Genomic DNA, 25,509 nt, shown 5'->3' with positions numbered 1-25,509 from the left:
ATAAATGCACACAATATGAACTATCATTAAGTTTAGTCAGAAACAGGGGTTTCAATTTAAAGCTTTTTAATTGTTTGGATAAACCGAAATAATTCCTAAAATTACTTTCAGCGCCCCGAACGTTCGGCTTTATCACTTCAAACGATAAAAATATGAAATATTCAACGATCAAACAGTTTCAGTTGAATTATTAAACTTTTCGTATTTATAGTACATTATCTCGGTATGTGCTTTTCTTATAGCAAAGTCATATTGGGCTATCTACCGAGGGGAATCGAACCCCTGATTTTAGCTTTGTAACTCCGTGGACTTACCGCTATACCAGCGAGGGACTTATCTCGGTCTATCAATACCGTTTACTTTTCAGGTATCCTATACGTATTCAAACGTGCTTCTTGGAAAGTTATTGGAGTAAGCTTACAAAATTAAAGTATTCTTTACCATATTGTCAAGGAATTCAAGGTTTACTTAATCAGAGAATGTAGTCGCACATTAGGCTTAGCCATGACAATAAAGTATTGCATATGTTGAATAACAATACGCTCAAGACAACATGATGAAAGTGAGAAGATTATAAATCACGTGCGTAGCAAGACAGTCTAATTCACTTTAAATTATCAACCTTGTTTTACATCAGTGAACAAACAACCACCTTGTAAGTAAAGCCTGAATCACCATGGTGGAGTATATACAGGAATGATGAATCAAAATTCAGTGTCGTTTCTTAATTAAATTCACTCGTTTAATTACACCAGTATTGAAGACCAGAACACAAACCGGTTAGCCAATTAGCGTGTGGTTTTCATCTGGGACCACCATTAAATTTTGTCAGACATTGGAGTAGGAAACGAAAATTGTTTCAGCGTTGTTTGTCACAATAAATAATTGGAAAATTCTTAAACAAACGTTCGTGAGAAGAAATGAGATGTAAATGGTTTAAAAGATTTGTAAATCCCCAGTTGGAACCAGGTATTTTATTCTGGTTACGTTTAAGATTCTAAACCCAATTTTGTCATGCACGGTCTTCAAAGAGATAAGAACCATTTTTGATATATATGTATATATATATATATACACACATATAAATTAAGCACTTTAGGCTTTTTAACGTTCTTATAACAACTTAGCTACAAGAATAGATTATTTATTATTTAGAGCTCTGTAAACCTCTATGTTTGATAACTTGAATAAGGAACAGTTGTTAGTTTTATTTCTCTTTTTTGCAATTTTAGCGTCATTTTTCTGAATAGTTTTATGGCCTTCGACTATATTAAGAAAATTATTTGTTTTTGAACTAACACGCAAAGCTGCACAATGGGCTACTATCTGTGCTCTTCTGCCCACCACAGGTGTCGAAACTCGGTTTTTAGCATTGTAAGTTAACAGACATACCGCTGTTCCACTTGGAGTCATCTGCGCTGGTCGTCGCTAATTTAATGATGTAAGACTGGAGGGAAGGCAACTAGTCATCACCACCCACCGCTAACTCTTGGACCACTCTTTTACCAACGAATAATGGGACTAACCATCAATATATAACGCCCCCTTGGCTAAAGGGTGAGCAAGTTTGGTGTGACAGGAATTCGAACTTGCAATCCTCAGATAACGAGTTGACCTACTAACCATCTGACCATGCTCGGGCTGATTTCTGAAGATCGTAAAAATTAATCTTTAAAGGTATTTGAAATGTTCACAATTAAAACGCCAAAATTAATTTAGCGATTATTCATTAATTTGGTAACAAACAAGCAAGGCAGTGTTTCTGTGTACACGAATTCCGCGCAAAGCTGCTTCGAGGGCTATCTGGGATAGCCACCCCTAATTTCGCAGTGAAAGACTAGAGAGAAAACAGCTGACTATCATCACAACCATCAATTCTTTGGCTACTCTTTTACCAACAAATAATCGAAGGATTGACCGAAACATTACAACGCCCCTTCCCCCTAAGATAGTGTTTTGATAAAACTATCTGCTTATATTGCCTTCGCATGATCTGGTTGCTGAGTGTCTCGATTCACAACTTTGAACCGAACATACTCATTCTTTCAACCGTGGGGACGTTCTTATGTGACGATCAATCCCACTATTCACTGATAAAAAAGTAACCAAACGTTGGCGATAGGTGAAGTTGACTAGCAGCAGTTCCTGTTGTCTGTCACTGCTAAATTAAAGATTGCTAAGGCAAATTGCCCTCTAGTAGCTTTGCACAAAATTCACAACAATCCTTATGAACCTACTCATATATTAAGATAAAAGAACCAAGCATTTTAGCATCAGAAGAGAAAACTGTCACCATTAAAATTATTTTTCAACTATTATCATAGTACTCTACAACATACCTGGCTGCGTTCGGGTTATTAAGTTGTAATGTGTGTATCTTGAACCCATTTCAGCCTAAAAGTATAACGTATATACTTTCTTTGCTAAGGACATCACATAAAAGTCACTGTTGGAACGCATTGTTACTAAAACGCACTGGGTTTTGTATATAATTGAAGTTGTTATACAAGGAAGGCCTGGCATGGCCAGATGGTTAAGACACTCGGCTCGTAATCTGAGGGTCACAGGTTTGAATCCCCGTCACACTAATATGCTTGTCATTTCAGCCGTGAGGGCGTTATAATGTTACGCTCAATCCCACTATTCGTTGGTAAAAGAGTAGCCCAAGAGTTGGCGGTGGGTGGTGATGACTACCTGCCTTTCTTTTAGTCTTACACTGCTAAATTAAGGACGGATAGTGCACATAGCCCTCGAGTAGCTTGTCGCGAAACTAAAATCAAACCAAACCAATAAACAAGGAACCATTTCTTTTCCATATTGTTTGCCTCATTGAAAAGATGCGCACACGTGTACGCACATACATAAGATTGATAATATGTAGCTGTACACCCCCAGGGTCTATTTAGTTTAGGTGCATAATTTCAGGTTTCTAGGTTCTTTCTTCTTGGAGCTATGGCGATCACATGACACGGGTCTGTACTTTGCGCATGCGCACACGCAAGTACGTGCGTTTCTGTTTGTCTGTGATTTCTATTCGCTTGGGTTATTATGTTGATATAAGATAAATGACTGTATTACTGTTTGTATTATTCAAACTTCTTTAATCAACTGAGTCTCTAAATTAAGAAGTCATCAAATATGTTTTCAATTATGTAGTTTATATATTTCATTTTATACTTTCAATGCATAGACTAACAATAATATTAGTTGCAAAGCAACATGGCATAAAAGCCATTGTTGGAATGTTGCATGTTACGTTTCAGTTTCCAATGTTCTTTGGACATGCGATTTAAAGATTGTGATGTTCTTTGGTATTATGGTGTATGTCATGTCATAATGTCTTAGTGTTTCCGAGCTTCCTTGGCCTTGTAGTGCATGCCATATCGTACAGTCATTTTGACTCTGCATTTCGTAGTTGTTACTGTTTTTTAAACAAATTTTGTCCGAACGAATTACTTACACTTCACAAACGAAACATTCCTGCTTCGTTTTTGTTTCTGATAAATGTTAACTTTTCAATGCTTCTCTCTCACTTACACACAAGAAACACTTATACTTTAAAATTTGTACTTGATGATGTCTCACTTTTAGAGACGAAACGTTGTAAGTAAGTAACAGTTCCAGAGAACTTCAAAACAACAACATTGTTATATTATTTGTCGCAAACCGACGGAAATCTTAAAACCAAAATATATGTGTGTATATTTAGAAATGTAAAAATATATTACCATACGTATTGAAGCCCAAAATCCATTTTACAGGATCAAAGTACTTTGATTCTTTTACCTTGCCACTTGACATATTTACATTGTAGAGTTAAAAAAGATACACTACTATAATTATATCACGACGTAACGTAGGCAGTATTTGTTATAAATGGACACGCCATTGTATTCGGGGTCACTAGCATTATTGTGTGTAAAAAAGGTAGAATTGTGACAAATAATGCACACACGATAAAATATACACAGGAAGTAATGGAACCTTCTGGCTAGGACACAAGGTTTTTCCATCAGTATTACATCGATTGGAACTTCTGTAAACATTGATTCACGGCGGTTAGTATTACCCAAAGCTAAGGGAGACTGTGTATTGTAACAGACCCAATCCTGAAATGTGTACATAAGTCGTATAAGCTAGTACTGACATTGTATTTAATACGAAATGAGTCCTTACATGATCTAGGTGGTTAAAGATGATAACCTAACTATCGTTTTCTTAGAGCATGGAGCAATTTCAGATATAGTCTGATCGTCTGTAGGAATTTAACACCGATAAAACATACTTTGTTTCTTTAAATATATCAAGATGTTTGATATTCTAGATTCGTGTTAATACACCAAGTTATTTGATATTCATTGATTCCTGTTAAATATACTTTGTTGTTCGATATTCATTTGTCTATGTTAATACATCAAACTGTTTGATATTCATAGCTTGATGTTAATACACCAAACTATTTTAGATTTATAGATTTATATTAATAGACCAAACTGTTTGATAGTCATAGGTTTATATTAATACAACCAAAATGTTTTATATTCATGGATCTATGTTAATACACCAGCATTACACCAAATCGTTTGATATTCATATATTTACGTTAATACACTAAGTTGTTTGATATTTCAGATACCTATTAATACACTGGATTGTTTGATGGTCATAGATTAATGTTAATATGATAAGTTGTTTGATATTCATAGATTTATGTTATCACACATAGTTGTTTAACATTCATAAATATGTTATTACATCAACCTGTTTGATATTGTAGATTGTCCAGTTTTATTTTTAAACGATATAGTTTTAACCTAGATGAACAGATATATGAACGCTTAACATTATGTAGCACATATATATTATACACTGTTAATACCATTACCTAGTTAAACAGGGACTGGGACAAAACAAACAAAAACCTCATGTGTGTGTGTGTTTTCGTATAGCAAAGTCACAAAGGGCTATCTGCTCAGCCCACCGAGGGGAATCGAACGCCTGAATTTAGCGTTGTAAATCCGGAGACATACCGCTGGACTAGCGGGGGCACAAAAACCTCTCTACTGAAAGGAATATTCAATGACAGCAGTAAAAACCATGGTAACGAAATTTGCAAACAAGCTTTCTCAAAATTAGGCCTAAATAAACCTAACATTTTTTCATCACTCTTTGAATAACAAAGTACTTGGCCACATCATTCAGCAAGTACCCCTCCCCCCAAAAAAAAAAAAAACTTCTAATTTTAGATTCATCTGTATACAGTTTTGCACAATAACTTCTGATTTATCATTCGAATCCTTGCTGATCAGTAAATCCCTATTTTGTGTCATTAATAGTGTTTTGTTCCATGAGTTAGATGTAACTTAAGGTATAAAACGTAAATGATAGTAATAATTGTGAGTGAAGAAAACAAGAAAACATAGCAAGTTGGAAAAAAAAAAGAAAAACTTCTGTTTGTACCTGAGAGCATGCCACATGAATTCAAATAGTGATTTGAGAACGTTAAAATATGTATATTATACTCCTATAATAGCAATGAGCCCCTTAGGGTAAAATCCATCTCTGAATTAAACTCCAAACAGAACTGGTTCATGACCGTTTTCTACAGAATAATTTAAAGCAATTTCACCTGTTTTCAAAGTGTTTCTCCATTAAAAAAACAACAAAAACAATGGATGAAACTAATATTAACTCTCTTGACAACCTTTAACTACAAACAATAGTTAACAAATATTAATTTCCTCAAGTGTTTCTGGCCGAGCGTGACCTCCTAGTTAGTGTGCCGGACTGTGAATTTAAAGGTTATTGATTCATTCAGACAAAATTAGCATGTTATCAGTTACAAAAAAATTACCTTCGTTTAACTTTGCACGAATATTTCTAAGTAAATAAATCCGAGTGTTAAGAAAATGTGCTTTTCCTTTTCACCCGTTCACGTAAATAAGCGAAATAAAGATTAAAGAAAATTAGTGACTGAATACACACAGAGCTATTGGAATGGAACTAGTGCTACCATGAGCCAATCAAGGATCAAAAAACACTACACTTGACAACAACTATAGAACACAGATACAGAATTATTCAGGTCATGATATGAAGTACTCCTCAACAAATGGATCGGTTTTTATGTCCTGCGTTTTGCTGTTGGTTTTTCAATATGTTATTTGTGTACTGTTTAATACGAAAACGAGTAGCACAAACGTTTAAACTTGTTTGTTTTTATTACTATTTTAATAGAAAAAACAATAACATTTTTTTCCTTTGGGAAGTAAATTACTCTGGTCAGTGTAAAGTCTCCTGATTTTAAAACCTGTAGTAGAGAGAATTTGAATTAACCGACTTTTTAAGCTACAATAACCATGACTTGGCTTTTTACAAATAAAATATTTTAAAAGAAGTATTTGTACAGTTAAAGGCTTCAAAAAGACAACCACGCACTTTATTCACTAAAGTAAATTTTCATTTAGAATACTTTGTCCATAAAAAGAGACGGAGTGACGTCACAAAGAGAAAACCCAATGATACGACAGTGCAGAAAGCTGACCGACCTCGTTGTTCTAATGCGCTGAGTGCTCATGAGGCATTCCAGCTGCGAGAGGAGTAAATAGAACCGATATCCCAGGAATAGGAAAATTAATTAAACAACAACCTAAAACATCCCTAAGTTTATTGAAGAGAGAAAACGATTCAATAAAGATATCGACTGACAATAGGCTTGACGTATCCAAACAGGCCTCGTAGCACACCGCTGTTATGAAGAATGAACTTAACCCGCAAACAGCGCTCGCTTTGGGATGTGATAGAGACAGCGCGCAACCACGTGCTAGTGCAACGAGCGTCGAAAGAGCGCGTGAAATCTCCTGCTGTGTTGTACGGTTGTTGTTACACAAAATAATCCTTGTAGTATGCTGTCACTTCTAACAATAGATGTCCTGGGAGACTCACGGGTACACGTTTAAAGACTGGGCCCTAAACCCCCTTCCCATGTGGTAGTATCATAAAGAACTCCCCCTTTGCGTTCATGTGCATTTTATTTTATTTTTTAATGCGAGCTAATTAGGAAAGTTATATTACTTTAAACAACGTATGCCATTAAATACGTGAAATGAAAAAAGCCAGTAGTAAGGCCTTGCAGATACTTTGAAGTTAATAAACGGTAAAATTAATTCATCTTTGAACTAAGAATTCAGGAGATAAGACATCTCCCTGCTGTTAGATTTGCGCTCTTGAATTTACTGGGATCTCCTTCCCATGTTCTTTGTATGTATGTGTGTGGGGCGTATTTATGTGGTCAGATAAATTAGCGAAACATCTGATAAGAATAGAGACCCCTACGCCTGAAGAACAGAGACCTGATGAAGCCTTCTTCCAAAACTTCCGACAAACCACCAGATCTTCTTGAGCAGAAAAACTAAAAAGCCCTTACTAAGACGTTTCGTTTCTTTACTTGGTAAAAGAGAAAGAGAATGGACTGTGTGTTGGCCTTTTTTTAGTTGTTTAAATAGAAGTAACTTTCAATAATCAATAGTGTTGTTTTTTTCTCCTGTTGCTCAAAACATGCTGAAGTGATCTGATTGGGTTTTACTTTTATGAGTTTTTCCAGTGCAATGAATGGAATATTAATGAGAAAATTAATGCGCATACCAGACATTCAACCACTTGTACCAAGAGTTGTGGTATCACAAGTCAACATTTCTGTACTAGTCATCATCTTAGATCCAAATAGAAGCTCATTCTAATCGAATCAGCATTCAAAATTTACGTAACCTAGCGGGATAATTATTATTTTTAACCCATAATCAACCCTTTCACGTGGATTATCCTAAAATCTGGGAAACTTGATATAGATGTTGTTCAGGCAATTTCACTTCAATGCTGAATTCTGTTCAATAAAGATTTAACTTGATAAGCGGCATATCCACCCAACAACCCCCATGACCAGGGTTGCAGGTTTTACCGTAAGGGCGTTATAATGAGACGATCAATTCCACTATTCGTTGATAAAACAAACATACTATTCGTTAGTAAAAGAGTAGCCCAAGAGTTGTCTTGGGGTCGTTTAGCTCTCTTTCCTATAGTCTTTCAACTTCAAATTAGACACGGCTAGCGCGGACGGTTAATTCCACTATTCGTTAGTAAAAGAGTATCCCAGGAATTGGCGGTGAGTCATTTAGCTGTCTTCTTTAAGTCTTTCACTTCTAAATTAGAGACGGCTAGCGCATAAAGTCCTAGTCTAAACCAAACTCAATAGGATAAAATTTAAGTTTCCTTTTCACTTTTTGCGTAAAAGCTTTATTAACTGGTGTAGTTTGATTTGAATTTCGCGCAAAGCTACACTAGGGCTATCTGCGCTAGCCGTCCCTAATTTAGTAGTGTAAAACTAGAGGAAAAGCAGCTAATCAACATAACCCACAGCCAACTCTTGGGCTACTCTTTTACCAACGAATAGTGGGACTGATCGTCACCATAAAGCGACCCCATGGCTGAAAGGGCGAGCATGTTTGGTGTGACCGTGTTTATTAACTGTCTCACATGTTCGATGCTAATTATTTTTTGCCATTACTATCAGAATAATTAGAAGTGAAACTCGAATATCATCCATATTCCTAATATGATACAAATGTTCTTATATAACAAAACGTGCTATCCGCCAAAAAGGCACATACATAATTTTTAAATTGGAAACTTTTGAGTAGTTTTGTGCTTAACAATGACAACCAAACACCCATCAAAAGAAATTATTTTAGTTATAAGACAAAAGTATAATGACTTTCAACAACATGATTTATTAAATAGAAAATATTCCTAGTGATTAATATAAAATGTTATTAAGACTAAAACATAATAACATTAGAGAAGTTTTACACAAAACTACTCAATAGAGATGGATACCTGATCTCGTCTCACCACGAATATCGAAACTCGATTTTCAGCGTCGTAAGCTTACAGACTCTCCGCTAAACCACAGGGGGCGTCTTCTTTCGGAATAATATATCCTAGTTTATTATAGATTTCTCAATATATAAGTAACTGAGACACCCGTGGGCTAAAAACAAAACATTTCGACAGTTATACCACTATACTCCTTGCTTATTTTAACGTGTAAGTCTAAACAACGAGTCTGCAAGTACAGTGGCCAAGTTTCATTCTTCTAGTAGTAATAGTAATTGACTTAACCCTTACTGAGATATTGATTTGTGAATATCGTGGAGGATGGAATGCAACATGATAGGTACATTTTATCATCACGCCCCCTACAGTGATCTGTTGGAAATAAACTGTTTTGATTGTTTTATCTTAATCTTAGGATCTATTACTTTTTCTTTTTTTTTAAGTGTTTGTGGACTTGGCCATCCACGTTTTATCCTAGTTCTTATGTTATTCTTTATATATATACAGTTATATTTCAAATGTGAGGCTTGCACGTGCAAATTATAATTCCTCCATTGTAATTTCTCCCCTTTTGTATTTTTCACTTATCTGTCTGGTAAGAGAGCGCGAGATAAATAAGGGACAGTAGTCCATTCGTGCGTTAACAAAGTTCCATGCGATTATTGATAGAGAGACGATATCCATTTAAGCCTATTTTATTTTCGAGGGTGCCAGCATTAACAGATATTGTTGTATGTGAAAATTAGTTACATTTTAATTATGTTCAAGCTTTACTACCAATACATACAGATTCACTAAAAAGTTCGCTGAAATTACCCAATGAAATATAACAGACGTGTATTTATGACAAGCAGTTTATTCCTTGCTGACTTATGTTGTTGCTGTAATTTGTAGTAGGTTGAAGCAGCAGGTATATTTCAACCCTAATAGTAAGCTCAGTAACATGTACTTTAATTTCATTTATATTAGTATTCCTAACGATACGAAACAGAATTATGTGGCTTCCAAACACACATTCAAAACAATATTTTTTTCCTAATGAACTGTATTTCCCCCCAAAAAAATACAATTCATTATCGTATTTACTGGTACCTCACCAAAAGGCGTAATTTTTTTTTTTTTTTTGGTACAAGCCAAAGTTTTTTCTTTAATTAAGTTGAGCAGATCTTGCACGTAGAATAACACTAACGTCAGGGTAAAGTTTGACTTTAATATCAGAGGACAAGTTGCTTATTTGACATTAAAGTTAGAGTGTAATTTGGTTATTTGACTTTAATATCAGAGAACAAAATGATTATTTGACATTAAAGTCAGGGTACAGATTATTTAACGTTAAAGTCAGCGCATAAACTAGTTATTTGACATTAGATTTATGATAGAAGTTGATTGCTCCCCAGTGACACAGAGATATGTCTGCAGACTTAAAAACGCTAGAATTCAGGTTTCGATACGCGTGTTGGACAGAACACAGATAGCCTGTTGTGTTGCTTTGTATTTAATTTCAAACAAACACGAAACAAATTAGTTATTATTACGAATAGCAAATAGAAAAAAGAAAAAAAAAACTTTGAAAAGATACCTGATATCTTATTTGTTGAATTCTTTTGTTACATACATGTGTCTAAAGGCTTATATACCTTAGATTTTATTAAGCTGCTGGCTCTCTGACGATTATGGAGACGGAAATATAACTTAATAACATGAGCTATTCTTGTCACACACACACTCTTTAGTGGTCTGTTTTATCTTTCCTAACTTATTTGTTTCGTGGTATTTTTGTTAACTTTACACTATTTCTTAAAAGCATATATTCAACTAACTTGGATCTAGTAGTTTGTGTGCGTTTTGCTTCATTAATCATAAATAACTTTCGTTAAATTTGTTAAAAGGTTAAGAAGTAACACTCATTTTTTACTTATAATATCCTGGTCTCTATCATTGTTTCGTTTAAAAACAACCAATCAACGACAGTTGTACAGAATTGCTTTCTTAACTGTAGCTTTTTGTTTTACGTGGTATACTGATTGGTGGAATTATCAAGCTGGAAAGAACGTCAGGATTCAACAAAAAGAAAAGTGATTATATAGATATTTTTATTTGTGATATTATATATATCTATATATGTGTGTGTGTGTAGGTATATATACATTTGCGTCAGATTAGTATCTTTATTGCAATAGTACTTCTTTAAGTATAGAATTTCAAGAATAACGCAAAAGAAATCTAAACGCAGACACCGACATTTGTGTACTTGTTTTAGGCCTAACATTAGTTGAGACACAAACACTGAAATCTGCAAGTTCTCTTGTTTTAGGCCTAACGTTAGTTAAGCCTTTATTAAGTACGGCCTATATTTGGTAAAGAGACAAATTAACATTGTAACTTGTGTACGTTTTTTTTATTTAGTTTGGTTAGAACTAAATTTAATACTATCAACGAACAAACATGTAATATTAATCTACGATGTAATGTTAGACTTTTTTTAAAAAATTCGATGAGCTTTTAACCTGTTATTGTACAAACGTCTACTAAAGTGTACTTCCGCCTTTTGTTTACATCTGTTAAAATGGAATGCGCACGCATTTTAAGACAGATAAAAAGTAAGTATTATTATAACAGATATGAATATAAGCCTAAACACGGTTTTGATTCGCCTTTTTACTCTTTTTATGTGGCAATGAAACAAATTAAAACAAGAAAAGTTATGGCACTAAAAATAAAAAAGATTCGTGTCATTCAGTTTGAAAGTACGAGTTCAAAATATTACTGTATTTAAAGCTTAAATTCTGGTTTAAATTATCGCCTTGATATTTTTATAGTGTATTTTAAAAACAACAACCCGTGTCCATACAGCCTATGGAATAATATATTTATATCCAGTCAATGATTATAGTATGTTTATATAAAGCTATAGTAATAGTGTATTCACATATACAAACTATGGCATTATATAGTTATAATGTATATATACAGCCTATGATTATAATGTATTTATACGGAGAATATTGTTATAGAGCATTTATATATAATTTGTAGTTACAAGCTATGGTTATAATGTGTTTATACACAACTTATGATTAAAGTGTACCTATACATATGGTTATATTGTATTTATATGCAACCTGTGGCTATAATGTATTTGCACACAACTTGGGTTATAGTGTATTTAAACTTATGGTTTCACAAACGTAAATCTTAAATGTATTTTCACACTTGTTTAAGCTTATCAAATAGTATTTTATTTTAAACAAATACGGATTTTCTTCTTTGAGCTTGTTCAAGTATGAATGCATTAAATAAGTTGTAATGATAAACATAAACATACTGATAAAAGACTAAACTTTTGTGACAGACCAACCAGCTCACATATACGAACTCTATTATTTTATCATATAACTTGTTTCATTGTGCAAGAATCCTTAACTGACTTAAAAGAACTAGCCCCCAAGTGGCACAGAGGTATGTCTGCAGACTAGGAACAGGGTTTCGATACCCATGGTGGGCAGAGAACATTGTTCACTTTCGTGCTTAACTTAAAAAAAAAACTCTAGAAAAAGAGCAACCAATAAACATCACCCGTCACGTACTTTTGGGCTACTCTGACCGAACAGTGAGTTTGACCGTCACTCTTACAGCTCCAAAGCGCATGTCTAATGAATTTTGTTTACGCAAGAGGTCCACAGTGACACATCGGTATGCCTGCGGAGTCCGACCGCTAGAAACCAGGTTTCAATACCCGTGGTGGGCAGAGCACTGATAGTCTATTGTGTAGCTTTGTGCTTAACTTCAAACAATACGTATGTGAACTATGTGTTAATACGGTTACGTAATACACAGGGAATCTGTAAAAATACTGATATCAAACATTGTTTGTAAAGAAAGTACGATTTTCAAAGCCTTCTATTGCTTCTTACGGGAAATAAGTTTTCTTGAAACGTATTATTCTGGCTTTGCTACTCGAATGTTAAGTATCTTTAAACTTCATAGTGCTCAAATAACTCAAGATTATCCACTCTTTCGGTTCTTACGAAAACAACACACACGTGTGGTGATAATATTATCCCACAACAGACTTACATTCGTTGAAAGGGCTTGTTAGAATGTTCACTTTTGATACAAATTGTATACAACATTAATACATACATCATATGTAAAACTGATACATGAATTAGATATAACATTAATAAATAGATTATATGTAAAATTGATGTATGAATTACATATAGTATTAACGCATATATCATATGTAAACTTGATACGTGAATTAGGTATAGTATTATAACATACATTACATGTAAAATTGATATATGAATTAGATATAGTATTAATACATACATCATATGTAAAATTGTTACATGAATTAGATATAGTATTAATACATATATCATATGTAAAATTGGTACACGAATTAGATATAGTATTAATAAATACATCATATGTAAAACTGATAATAACTATCAAGAATACACAAACAACATTCTTCATTGTTTAACTTCTAACACCTGCTATAACAACCATTTTGTTTTTCGTATTTCAGTTTGTTTCCAAAACCTGTCTTGCATTTTATTGGTTAAAATTTATGTATAAACCAAAACAAACAAATAGTAAAATGAAATAGTAACGTTATAGTGACAGAAATATATGTTGAAAATCTTTACGATTATTCTGTAATTTCTGGGACTTTGAATATTTCATTTTAAACGTCTGTATTTGTACGGATGGACGACCTCTAAAGCTTCCTATCTTACTTAACTACATAACCGGAAGAAATACAGTCAATCAACAGCACCTTACCACCCATCCTAAAGGATTGACTGTCATCCTTAAAATACACCCACAGCTTAAAGTGCAAATAACATTTTATAACGTCGCGAGAATTCAGACACGGCTAGCTAACTGGCTAGCTCCTAGATTCAGAACTCTAGGCCAATTCACGCTGTTCCATTTCAAGAGGTAATATGACTAACAATTATTATATGCTGATATAACTCCTGTTTCACAGCTCTGTCCTAATACTTTATTACATAAGTTTTAGAGCGTTAGAGAAACACTACTTAATCCTAATGCTTTATTACATAAGTTTCAGAACGTTAGAGAAACTCTACTTTATCATAATACTCCATTAAATACGTTTTAGAAAACGTTAGAGAAACAATACTTTATCATAATACCCTATTAAATACATTTTAGAAAACGTTAGAGAAACACTACTTTATCATAACAACATATTAAATACATTTCAAAACGTTAAAGAAAAACTATTTTATCATAATACCCTATTAAGTAAATTTCAGAACGTTAGGAAAACACTATCATAATACCCTATTAAATAAATTTCAGAACGTAGAGATACTGTTGAATCCTAATACCTTGGTAAACATATTTCAGAACGTTAAAGAGATACTAAAATTATAAGACTATCAAAGAGAAACTATTAACACTGGTCAATTATACTAAGAGGAAATAAGATGTGAAAACCCTGAAACGGTTAAAGACAAAATATCTTCGTTAGAACTTGAAACTTGTGAATAATTTACCATTAATTCAACAACTCTGCAATGGAAATTTCCTCTGCGTTAAGAGTTTTTGTCACCTACTGGTCTCTATTGTCCTTGATTTTTTTAAAAAGAAAAACAAATGAAATTGCATTTATAATATCTGCTCCAATAAGAAGTAACCATAAACACATACGTGAACTCCAAATGTTACTTGTAAATTGTTTGCTACTTATATTGTCAAACGTTTAGGCTGAACGCCTGAGATAAAACAACATTCAAAAGATGAACCACGCTTAAAGCTATGTCAAAGCGTGCTGCTTTACATATGTGCTAACGTACATAATAAATATCTTTTTTCTTTTTTTTTAACATGGATACATTTTTCACGTGAAGTCCGTAGCCTAATAAAATTTTATACGAAATCGAAAACGAACTTTTTAACCGATGGTAATTAAGTTATATTTTCTAAATTCAGTACGACATGATATTTTTGTAACTTAATCTAGGCCACTGTTTATTAAAGCATTGGTTCTGAAACCTTTATTTCGTTCTCGGACGGCCCGATGTTTTATTTATTTATTTTACCTCTGCGGAACGCAATGAAATCTTTACGCTGTACTACCGTTTTTCTTCCGTAATTACGTGTCCTATCGCGGGCCACACGAAGGTAATTGCGGACCATGGATTGAAAAACGCTGTATTAGAGCACTACGTTGAACGCGGAAGACGATATTTCGTTTTTTATTCAATCTAGTATATCTTCTTTATATCATTTACTAAAACGTTTTAAAAAGTTCATTTATTATTTAGAGTCAGACGAAAAGAAGCTTTGTTTATAATAGCTATTTCTTCGTTAAAATCTAAATTAAATCTATCTTTTTAAATAAAGTTACCATGTTTCTAGTTTTTATTTAATAATTTATAGACCAAATCTCCACATATCTGCGATCTAAGTGCACTTATGTAGAGGAATATTTGGGGAGGAAATGTTTGGTTCGATGTCAGTAAGCTTCGTCCGTATAAACACGCCACCATTTTGTTAAATTATCTGCGCAAGTTGAAAAGTATAGCGAAATAAAATTTCAATAATATGGCTTCCATCTTTTAAACATCGGTCACTAGTGGTTCAGATTTAACGAGAAGAGGATTTCACGTTTGATATGCTAGATTATCTCTTACCTTCAGTAGCGTGGATGCCCATTTAGCCATAGTCCGCCACGTACAGCACGAAATGCACGAGACACGAGTCTCAGAAAGAACGGTGGACTGTGAGTGTGCTGCTTGGAAACCATCATGGACGCGTGTGGCGGATCATAACGTTTAGAGAAGCACGCGCAGTAAGAAATGGGCGGTAAAAATCTCAACCAACCTCATGACACAGGAAGCTCCTTCCCTGTTTCTATCGTTGCTCTAACGCTTAATTTTACATAACAGGATTAAATATTTCTTTTACATGGATACGTTTACAGGGAGGCCTAGCAGTACAGGCGAAATATTCTTGTATTTTTCAAGGCTTAATAGTTCTCGAAATCCAATTGAAGCAAAACCTTCGCTTCTGCAAATAACAAAAAAGAATGAAAAGGGAAAGCTACTGTTTAACAAGGGAAACTGTTTGGCCTTTATAGATATTTATAAGTAAATTGAATGTACATATCCCGTTTTCAGTGGCTCTTAGTACACAATCTACGAGATAACCCCGCCTAAGCATTCAACCGAGCTAAAAAAAAACACGTATAGCAGACACCAAATTCTCTTCTATTCATAATGGATTTACTCGCTGACGGATTAATATGATCTTGTACGACGGACACAGAAAGAGAGAGAAGAAAAGGAAATGTGGTTAGAGCAGTGTTCAGTACAGACAACCACACATACACGAACACGTATAGAAATATACACAACAGCAAAAACACACACACAAAAGCCCTAACTTATGTATGAATATACACATACACAAAAAGAGTTTATACACACATAATTTCTTGTCCAAAGACTTCGTCCTTTTTTATATACATATTTTTAAAAGACACATAATCCTTCAGAAAATAGCATATAAATGTTCACGGTGTGATTTACGTGATCAGTAGTACTTGTGATCAGTATCGCACGTGTACGACAGAGAGGCATGCCGTGACACAGTCTAAACAGAGCGCGAACAAACTTCTGGCTTTAGAAACAAGTTATTTATCAAACCTTCGTTTATTTGAGATTCAGTAACAACTCGAGGTAAGGAAATTCTATTTACAGATTTCAAAAAATACCTAGATATTGTTGGACTTGAGATTCTAGAAGGATATATCATCGTTTGAAACTATTTACGAATCAGTCTAAAGTTTTCAATTTCGTAATATCTATCAACTATGTTAACTAAGTGTACCGTAGGTCCTTGAAGCTAACTTGTTTAATTCGGACTACCAATCTTACGAGCTAAGTGGCTGTTTGTTTAGCCTTATTTACGTTATTGTGTATTTAGTTATACGTGGTTATGCTCATCTCGTGGCTGTATCAGTTAGTGTATTTGTTTATTTAATTCTGTCTACGTGTTTGTTTGTCTGAAACTATATCTGTCTGTTTATACGCTTCCCTATATGACTGTGCTCAAATTTATTTGTTTTCGTGTTACGTATTGTATGTTTATTCTATCAACATTTGTGGCTGGTTACGTTTGTTTATCTGGCTAATTGTACGTCTTTATAGGTCCGCCTATAATGCTGTGTATAGGCGGCTATATATTTTGCTAGCTGTACGTTTTTGTATGTTTTTTCCTTCCATATGAATATGGATGCCAGTGAGTTTTGTTACCTAGTTCACATGAGTTTCTCTGTGTTTTATTAATACTTATACATATGCTGACATATGTCTGGGTAGTTTATTAACTGGCTGTGTTTGTGTCTGGTTTGTTTTTACTAGGTTACACATATCTTCACATGTACGTGTGTGCTTTATTATTTATCCCTATATCTTTGAAAGCACGAATATATAATTATCCCATGTACATCTGTGTCACTTTTATCCCAGCTTATCTGTACTTCTATAATTATATAGGCGTTTATCCTGTTATTTCTCTGTTTTTGTTTTCCCTGGCTACAAGTATATTCACATGTATGTATGTGTTTTTTGTATTACTATATATATCTAAATTTGCGCACGTGAGTAAAATCTAAACGGTTTCTTACCACAAAAAGTCAGATAACATCTACTAATATACTTTAACTCCGAGTACTGGGAGTCATATAATATCTACTAATATACCTTAACTCCGAGTACTGGGAGTCATATAATATCTACTAATATACCTTAACTCCGAGTACTGGGAGTCATATAATATCTACTAATATACCTTAACTCCGAGTACTGGGAGTCATATAATATCTACTAATATACCTTAACTCCGAGTACTGGGAGTCATATAATATCTACTAATATACCTTAACTCCGAGTACTGGGAGTCATATAATATCTACTAATATACCTTAACTCCGAGTACTGGAGTCATATAATATCTACTAATATACCTTAACTCCGAGTACTGGGAGTCATATAATATCTACTAATATACCTTAATTCCGAGTACTGGGAGTCAGATAATATCTACTAATATACCTTAACCCCGAGCACTGGGGGTCAGTTAATATTTACTAATATATACCTTAGATTCTCTTGATATCGTCAGTAATTTTAGTGACGTGCATCCTAAAATTAAGGCTTCGATTCTCCGCGATAACACTGTATGGCTCTGCGGTAAATAAATCACTTGATGTCAATTCACATTGTTCATAAAGTGTGAAAAACTACAATACACACATCAGCAAAAAACCAGTTTAGATGTCGAAATTGGAAAAAGCATGACAACAACAAATCAACAATGTATTTATGAAGATCTGCACTAGTACAACTACAGGTATTAATACAATATTTTTATGAATACCTGTACTAATACAGCTGTAAGTATTAATTCAATGTATTTATAAAGACCTGTACTAGTACAGCTATAGGTATTAATACAGTGTACAAAACCTCGTATCTGTATAAGATTGACATGCCATTTATCTCGCAATAAGCGTAACTTGCGTGTTTTAGTGACAGTATACAGAATTATGATAACAACTGTCCTTTAAAAATCAGTTGATATAAAATCATGTTACTAGTTTAGCTTCTATGGGTAAACAAAACAGTCACCTTGTTAATGTTATATTGCTTTGGGAAATCCGTGACAGATCGATTTTAAAAACCAAGCGCTTTCATAGAGAGTTTATTTGCGCTTGACGTAGAAGAATCGATGTTTATTATTGCATTCTCTAAATGTTTACTTACTTTGTAGAGGCCTCAGACCCAACCGTATGATTATTCTAGCATGTTTATGCATGTAATAAAACAACATAACACGTTATTAATTTACTATATGCCATATAATTCTAATAATAAAGAAAACTTACTTTACATAGTTAAACGTTACTGGTTTACCTTTATGTGGCATTTCGTCCGAATACTCTAAACCAGAGAAGCCACAACGACCGCCAGTTAGGCCTAGGAGCGGGCGGGTCTCCACGGGAACACTAGAGAGTAAAGCTTCCGTTTTTCGAGGTTGCGTTTTTCGTGGTTGAAAAGCGAAATTTTGATATCTTCTTTCCGATTTAGGATTTCTTTAGCGACGTCTAGAAGACTGAGAATGAACAAATACGTATCAATCACCAACAATATTTAGAACCAATAATATCTAACTCGATTAAAAATTTTTCTCTCGTAAAAAACCGGGGAGAAAAACAACAACAAATGTTTGAGAATGTGTATTGATTACACAAATAACCTCTGTCAGTTTATCAACAATATTGACAAACATATAATGACAAGATAGAACTAAACTTTCATTGATGGCTTTCATCAGGGAGTTTTTTTTTTCCTTACAAAGTCGTAAAGCACTAATAACGATACAATAAGTTACTGACTAATGAAATATTCAAACAACATAAGAATGCATTTTCTTCAAGATACCTTTGCATAATACATATCTACTTTCGTTCTGTATATATTTACACGTATCATATTACCTTTAAATCAATAATATAATTTTATAAGCAATATGTAAATGTAACTTTATATTATTACCATGATTTAAAAGTGACATTAAACGAAACTGGGATAAGCCTAAACCGCTTAAGAGACAAAAATATCTTTAAAAAAAATCCATAAAAGTCGTGATGAAAATTGTTTTATTTTGCTTTAAGGCTCAGCTTTTCTAATCGAGTATGGTGGTTTCTGTTCGAGTATGTTTGACAAATTGTTAACAAACGAAACTAGGTTGTCAGTGATAACATAAGTTGAGTTTACGCAAGACGTTTAAAACTATATAGTTCACATGGTATATAAGTAGTTATTGTTTACATACTGTATTAACATGGTAGTGTTTACATCAAATATTAGAATAAAAGTGTTAGAGTAAATGAAAGTGTTACTGTAAAATATTAGTCTAAACGTTTTAAAGTAATTGAAGTTTTCACATAAGTTATGTATTTAAGAGTGTTGATGTATGTTATGAAATAACAGAAGTACATAAGTTTACCGTTATTTCTTGCATTAACATGTGCACGAAAGGACAGAAAATTTTCTCTTACGGATAGAAACGTTATCAATTTAGCAGCCAATTTTGTCATATATTAAGCAGTAACATGTTTATTAAACAGAACAAAATAGTTCACACTTCAGGCGTGTCAACCTATAGTTTTAAGTTTTTCTTTGTTATTTTTTATTTTGTGGTGAACTCCACTGTTAAACGTTATTTCTAGTTTTATCAGTACTTTTCAACATAAAATCATGAAATACTTTGTTTGATCCCAAAAGATATGTATATAATTTAGAATTAACACAGGAAAGAAACACAATTAGATAATATAAAAGTTAAAGAAATTAACTAAAGACACTGTTTAACTGTAAATTTATAAGCACATTTCTTCGTGATGACGAGAAACCCACTTGAAGTAAAAAAGTATCTCAAGACGGCTGGTATGGATATTAAAACTTTTATTAAAATAAAGTAGAGAACAACTTTTCGACCTTCATAGGTCATCTTCAGGTTAACAAAGGTGTTTATAAACACCTACTTAATAGTAAGTTTATAACACCTATTTAATTGTCAGTTTATAAACACCTATCTAATTATATGTTTATAAACAACTGTTAAATTGTAGGTTTATAAACACCTATTTAATAGTAAGTTTATAAATACCTATCTAATTGTAAGTTTATAAACACCTATTTAATTGTAAGTTTATAAACGACTGTTTAATTGTAGGTTTATAAACGACTGTTTAATTGTAGGTTTATAACACCTATTTAATTGTCAGTTTATAAATACCTATCTAACTGTAAGTATATAAACACCTATTTAATTGTAAGTTTATAAACACCTGTTTAATTGTAAGTTTATAAACGACTGTTTAATTGTAGGTTTATAACACCTATTTAATTGTAAGTTTATAAATACCTATCTAATTGTAAGTTTATAAACACCTGTTTAATTGTAAGTTTATAAACGCCAACTCGTATGGGTACAAATTACACATCAAGAACTGCGAAGTCTAGAACTAGAACTAAAACCATAAACCATTATACACTCTGGCGATCAACAAATAAAAAAGAAAACATATATATATATATATACGTCTTGCGTGCAAGGAATCCAGTTGTTGTACATCATAGTCACAGTATGCTTACAATGCTGTTCTTGGAGATATGACGCCAAACCGAAGGCGTGTCACACAGATTTATCCGTAATCCTCTCTTTCCGCCTTAAAGCATGCTGTTCTAGTGTGTTTACTCGAAGCTAGACTGAATTACGTCAGTTTACATACCAGGCAAATTCTGATTTCCCTTTACGTATATGAGAAACATATATTTCTACTTATATGAATTTAGTGCCAGACTATCACGTCAAATCTTAAGTTTGCTTACCCTGGAAGCGCTCTATGAACTAATGTTAGCCTTCACGATTTGGGATAACAGTACAAATATCAGAAACACGGAACTTGGGATATGTTAATTTTAACACCTTTGAAATGAAAAAGAATTATGACGTGTAAACAAGGGTATATTGCACATGAAGTACTCAGTTTTTGGGTATATTGCACATGAAGTACTCAGTTTTTGGGTATATTGCACATGAAGTACTCAGTTTTTGGATATAAACATTTGTAGCACTCCCGTAGTTCTTTACGCTGGAAACACTGTATCCACTATTAGGCTAAAAACACAATTCACAGAAAAGAAGTTAGTCGGTGACAACGAATGGCGAGATTTAATAAAATTGTTTCACAGAAAAACTTGATAACTCGTCTCTCTCTCTCTCTTTTATTCTTTTGTTTTTGTACTTAAAATATTTTCGGTTCTAAAGTGCCTTTGTTTCACCACGAATGAATGGTTATAAGGTCTACCTCGCTACCCTCGCGAGGTCTAACGTACACGTACTCGTAACACTGACCACGCGCCGAAAACCCTACACGCGACGGCAAGCGCACGCGCCAAATACCGCACGCCGGTCTTTCACTGGCCGAAGCTACCGACACTTGTATCCCGACAGATAACCTGAGTTTGCTTTAAGCCATAGACTGTAATGCACCCTAGTTTACGGTGTTGGGGTGATCCTAAAAGCGTTTCAAGCCGTACCATCTTGGGACAGGGATGATGACGTCACAGTGAAAGATAGACGATAGGTGGTAGAGTGAAGTGGTCCTCGGTAAGAACGTAGCCATTGGAAACCATTGATAATATATTGTTCTTTCCCAAGAATTTACCCAGCATCCCTCTCTCCAATGGTTGTATCTGATGAGTTTCTGACAAGGGATTGTCTCCCTGATACTTTCCAACTTAGGAGGATACTGAAGTAATAGGTTAGTAAACTAGACACTATTTCGTCACTCTAGGGCTCCCCTGCCCACCTCTGAGACTACGTGAATGAAAACTAACTAGCTCGTGAGTTACACCTACGAATTCTTTTTTTCTCGTCGATAGTTAAAATAAACAATCTAGTCAGATAACTCTTACTCAGTTACTCTATCAGGCTGGTCAGTTTTGTTGTTGTTGTCACTACAAAACGGAAAAATTAACACTTCTGTTGAACATGTTTTTCTAAGTGTTAAGACTACAGAAGTAAATTGCTACTGTTGTGGTATTTATCTCCGAAAGATTAGGCGTTCGAATAAAAAAACAAAATAAACAGAGCGTTACTAGAGTTTCGTTACTAGGGTTTCGGTTCGGCGACAAAGAAGATAAGTCTAAACATGACTCATTTAAAGAAAAAACAACAAATCAGAAACAAGAAAATGCTTCTAGTGTTTGTGTGTTTTTGTTGTAGCAAAGCCACATCGGGCTATCTGCTGAGCCCACCGAGGGGAATCTAACCCCTGATTTTAGCGTTGTAAATCTGGAGACATACCGCTGTACTATCGGGGGGCATTTCTAGTGTTCCAGACGGTTCATACTTAACGTTTTAGGTATTTTCCTGTTCTGGTAAAACAAGCTCTGTAACTTCTTTTAACAATTTCGATAAGGAAAGCACCAACACTTGGAAATACAATATAATAAGATCTGTAGATAAAGAACTTGAAATATATGTATGTGCAATAAGCACTCTCAACCTCCGCCGACCCTGGTGGAACAGCGGTAAGTTTACGGATTTGCAACGCTAAAATCCGGGGTTCAATTTCCTTCGGTGAACACAGAAGATGATTTAATGTGCTCTTAAAAAATCAACAAACCTTCTACCCCATTACCCATCCCAGTAGCATAAGGTAATTCTGTCGACTAATTTCACCAGAATCCGGGTTTCGATACTCGTGATAGGCACAGCACAGACAACCCATTGCGTAGCTTCATGCTTAGTTAAAAACAAACTCTCTACCTCGCTTTCCTCCCTTCTTTTTGTCTGAACGGGAGAAATTTTGGGTGGTTTTATCCCTAACCCTCACCCTAATTATGACCCTGAAAATAAATGGTTTTCTTGGTATGTTTCCTGTGACTTCGTGATACAATTAATACTAATAAAACATGTATATCTATTTATCGAATACCTAAGCAGTCGTAACCATAAATGAAAAATTGACAAGTTTTGATTGGTGGTAAACAGAAGGTGAAATAAGGACTGAAGTGGCGAAGGAGACTTCATAGATTTATCTATTTTTTGTTAAAAACAAAACTACACAATGGGTTATCTATGCTGTGCCCACCACAGGTATTGAAGCCCGGTGTTAAGAGGTATAAGCTTTCAGGTGTGCCGCTGAGCCAAGGGAGGGGGTAGGTTGGGGTCATAGAGGGAAGGGCCAGACATTTTAAAACATTCTTTTATTATGCAAGGCGTAACAGATTCGTTTTGCAATGCGTGATGGATGTATTTTATATCAAACGTGTAAAGTAAAGCCAAACCTTAAAAACTGACATCTTTAAACAATTTACCGAATCCTTACAAAAGGCGAAGTAAAAAGGAACAGGTGATGAATTAAAAAAGCTGTTTCGTTTTCCAAGATTAAAGTATTTTTGACCACCAGAGGACTCTACCAATTTCTTTAAAACCTTAGATTGCCCCTTGTAAAAATAACATCCCACATATAATCCTAATTTTCACAAGTAATTGGTAAACAAGCAAAAAATACGTTTTAATTAACAAACATATATCTATAATAGTTCTGCAATACTTTCCAAAGGATCTTTATACAAATATGTAACATATTTATCAAATTAAATTTTCTAGGTAATGATAAAGGAAATTTCGAAAAAGAAAAACAACAGATAGTCATAAATCTTCTCAACTTGTAACCGTTTTATTGGTTCTCTGGTACTTGTAACTGTTTTAGTGGTTCTCCGAACTATTTGTGCTCTTGCCACCGTGGGTATCGAAACCCGATTTTTAGAGTTAGAAGCCCTTCGAGCTACAACGGAGTAAATAATTGTTGAAGAAATAGAATTATATGTTATTTAAAACTCTGTTTTCGTATGAAAACCATTACTACAGAGTCTAACACGACATTACTTCACTTCTCTTCTGTTACATCGAATGCTTTACGTGTGGAAGCACATGCCAGTAACTCAGAGACAGTAGATGTACAACTTCCAAATTAGGGTATTTACGTGTACGATTTCAATTAAAACGTAAAATGATATTGTTTAACGGATGGAGCGCAATACTGAAACGTATAAAAACACGTAATTCCCTTACATGTCAAACACCATCAGAAACTAATGGTTTGACTATATATCTGGTTATGCCCATTTTAAATAAATGGTTCCAGCGCATTAACACTGTACGTTCTTGACGTCACTCATGTTGCTTCTGTTTCTGCATGGTTAAACGTAGTGCCAGATTAAAGGAGGGGGGAAGGACCCATGCAATTGCAAGGGAGGACGAGGGGGGCATTTTTTAATCACCCTAGGAATGGGACCTCCAGCATCACATGGGGATCTCAAAGGGCCTAAATCCGGTAATAGATAAACGTTTTGGGGAAATAATTTCCACAGTTTGTAGCTATAATTCTATAAGGTTCCAGTTTGCAGCGCCACTAAAGCTCCGCCAGCTGTTGAAAATCGTACGCATTTGCAATAGTATTCTAGACTTTACGAAGATCACGAAAAAAACAAACACACCTTTTTTCAACTTTAATTTCAACTTGTAAACGTCTTTTATCTAATATACCCCAACGCTATCTCTTCACCAATACCGACACAACTATTAATAATATTATAAATACTAAGTTACCGTCACACATAATGGAGCTCTATTCAGGAGCTGATAATCACTTTCTAAATCGTTAAGAAATCTGCGTCAGGTACATCAATCTGATAAGTATTTTGAACAAGCTATTGTTTAAAACAAATAATAGTGGAAAGAAGTGGCCAGGAGATGGCATATCCTAAATATATATATATGAAGACAAAACAACAAACAGGTGGGTGTACCACCGTCCACCCTCACACGGAACAGTAATGTCTGGTCATATTTTTCCTGTTTTTATTCTCGAGGAACGGCACAGTTTCAGCCCAGTCATGAAATATTTCTTTAGATTTATATTCTGTGTGGAACTTGGATTTGTGTAGTTGTGGTTTCGGTTTATAGAAGAACTACTAATTCTATCTG

At 34.1% G+C, this 25,509-nt stretch overlaps 1 protein-coding gene across 6 annotated transcripts in view; it reads right to left on the bottom strand.

Annotated features, from left to right (window-relative positions):
* The window catches only part of LOC143222108 (paired box protein Pax-6-like), a 110,601-nt gene that overhangs the window by 57,400 nt on the left and 27,692 nt on the right, over nt 1–25,509 (bottom strand). For 3 of the 6 annotated variants that reach the window (XM_076448062.1, XM_076448061.1, XM_076448064.1), the window contains exon 2: nt 18,855–19,053. Coding sequence is in view for 2 of the 6 variants with exons in the window: in XM_076448064.1 (XP_076304179.1) it covers nt 18,855–18,867 (13 nt within the window). In the remaining 4 variants the exon portion in view is untranslated. Of the gene's footprint in view, nt 1–15,569; nt 15,720–18,854; nt 19,054–21,338; nt 21,486–25,509 lie in introns of those variants that run through there. The other 3 variants (XM_076448063.1, XM_076448059.1, XM_076448060.1) reach the window with 3 other exon arrangements.

Source organism: Tachypleus tridentatus, chromosome 8 (assembly GCF_004210375.1).
Source record: "Tachypleus tridentatus isolate NWPU-2018 chromosome 8, ASM421037v1, whole genome shotgun sequence".
In the NCBI taxonomy this organism is placed as follows: domain Eukaryota; kingdom Metazoa; phylum Arthropoda; class Merostomata; order Xiphosura; family Limulidae; genus Tachypleus; species Tachypleus tridentatus.
This window is presented reverse-complemented; position numbering and strand designations above follow the sequence as displayed.